Raw genomic sequence first — 1296 nt, forward strand, 5'->3', positions numbered from 1 at the left:
CTGGAAGCCCTTCCTAATGCCAACCACTCCGAGAGTGTAGTGGGTGCTTTTACGTGCCATCGGCACGAAGGCCAGTCAGGCGGTACTGGCAATGGCCACGCTCAAAATGGTGTATTTTATGTGCCACCCGCACAAGAGCCAGTCCAGGGGCACTGGCAACGATCTCGCTCGAAAGTCCTTACACATGCCATGGGCACAAGTGCCAGAAAGGCAACGCTGGGCACAGGTGCCATCACGATTTCACTTTCGCTTGCCCCATATATATATATATATATATCATATAAACAGAAATACAAACATACAAACAAGCAGCAATACTTATATACTCTGAAGGTAAGTGTGTGTGATTCAATGTGCGCGTGCATGTGCACGCATACACACACACATATATATGAAAGACAAACACAAGGATTCACACTCACCTTTTTTAAGGGGATTGCACAATACCTTATGGCCAAATTCTGCACAACATATATTTTCAGGACCAACACCACTCATTCGTTTGGGTATCATGACAGCCTTTTCATTTTCTCCTGAAAGTAAAATAAAAACTCAATGAGAATAAACTGTTACTTCCATACCAGTAAGAATTCAATAATTTTAAAAAATACGTGTGTGTGTGTGTGTGTGTGTGTGTGTGAGAGTCAGCGTCATTTAAAATCTGTTTATCCATACTTGCATGGGTTGGATGGAATTTGGCGGTGCAAGTGTTTATTTCCAATTATCATACATCTAGATAAAGGTACAAACACCCACGCACAATCATTATCTAACACCTGCTTTTCTATGCTTGTGTGGGTTGGAAGGGATTCGTTCAGATGGATTTTCTACAGCTGGATGCTCTTCCTGTTGTCAACATATACCCGGTGTTGACAAGCCACAAAAATGGCAAAACACTGGTGTCCATCAGTCCCCATTGAGATTGGAGGTGAGTCATCTCACCTGTCCATGACTCTGAGGTGTTTTAACACCTGGCACTTTCAGAGTGTATATACTCCACCACACTATTGCAGTCACCAGAAAATACATGAAGCATATGCATTAAGTATATACTCTTTTACTTGTTTCAGTCTTTTGACTGTGGCCATGCTGGAGCACCGCCTTTAGTCAAGCAAATCGACCCCAGGACTTATTCTTTGTAAGCCTAGTACTTATTCTATCGGTCTCTTTTGCTGAACTGCTAAGTTACAGGGACATAAACACACCAGCATCGGTTGTCAAGCGATGTTGGGGGAACAAACACAGACACACAAACACATACATATATATATATATATATATATATATATATATATA

At 41.6% G+C, this 1296-nt stretch overlaps 1 protein-coding gene across 1 annotated transcript in view; it reads right to left on the minus strand.

Moving 5' to 3' along the window:
• LOC106883177 (uncharacterized) overlaps window positions 1–1296 on the minus strand; it is a gene marked incomplete at both ends in the record, with an annotated part of 6484 nt that overhangs the window by 2547 nt on the left and 2641 nt on the right. Inside the window, one exon of the mRNA XM_014934096.1 lies at window positions 423–533. Coding sequence (XP_014789582.1) covers window positions 423–533 — 111 coding nt within the window. The remainder of the gene's footprint in view (window positions 1–422; window positions 534–1296) is intronic.

Source organism: Octopus bimaculoides, unplaced genomic scaffold, assembly GCF_001194135.2.
Source record: "Octopus bimaculoides isolate UCB-OBI-ISO-001 unplaced genomic scaffold, ASM119413v2 Scaffold_270937, whole genome shotgun sequence".
NCBI classification, from domain to species: domain Eukaryota; kingdom Metazoa; phylum Mollusca; class Cephalopoda; order Octopoda; family Octopodidae; genus Octopus; species Octopus bimaculoides.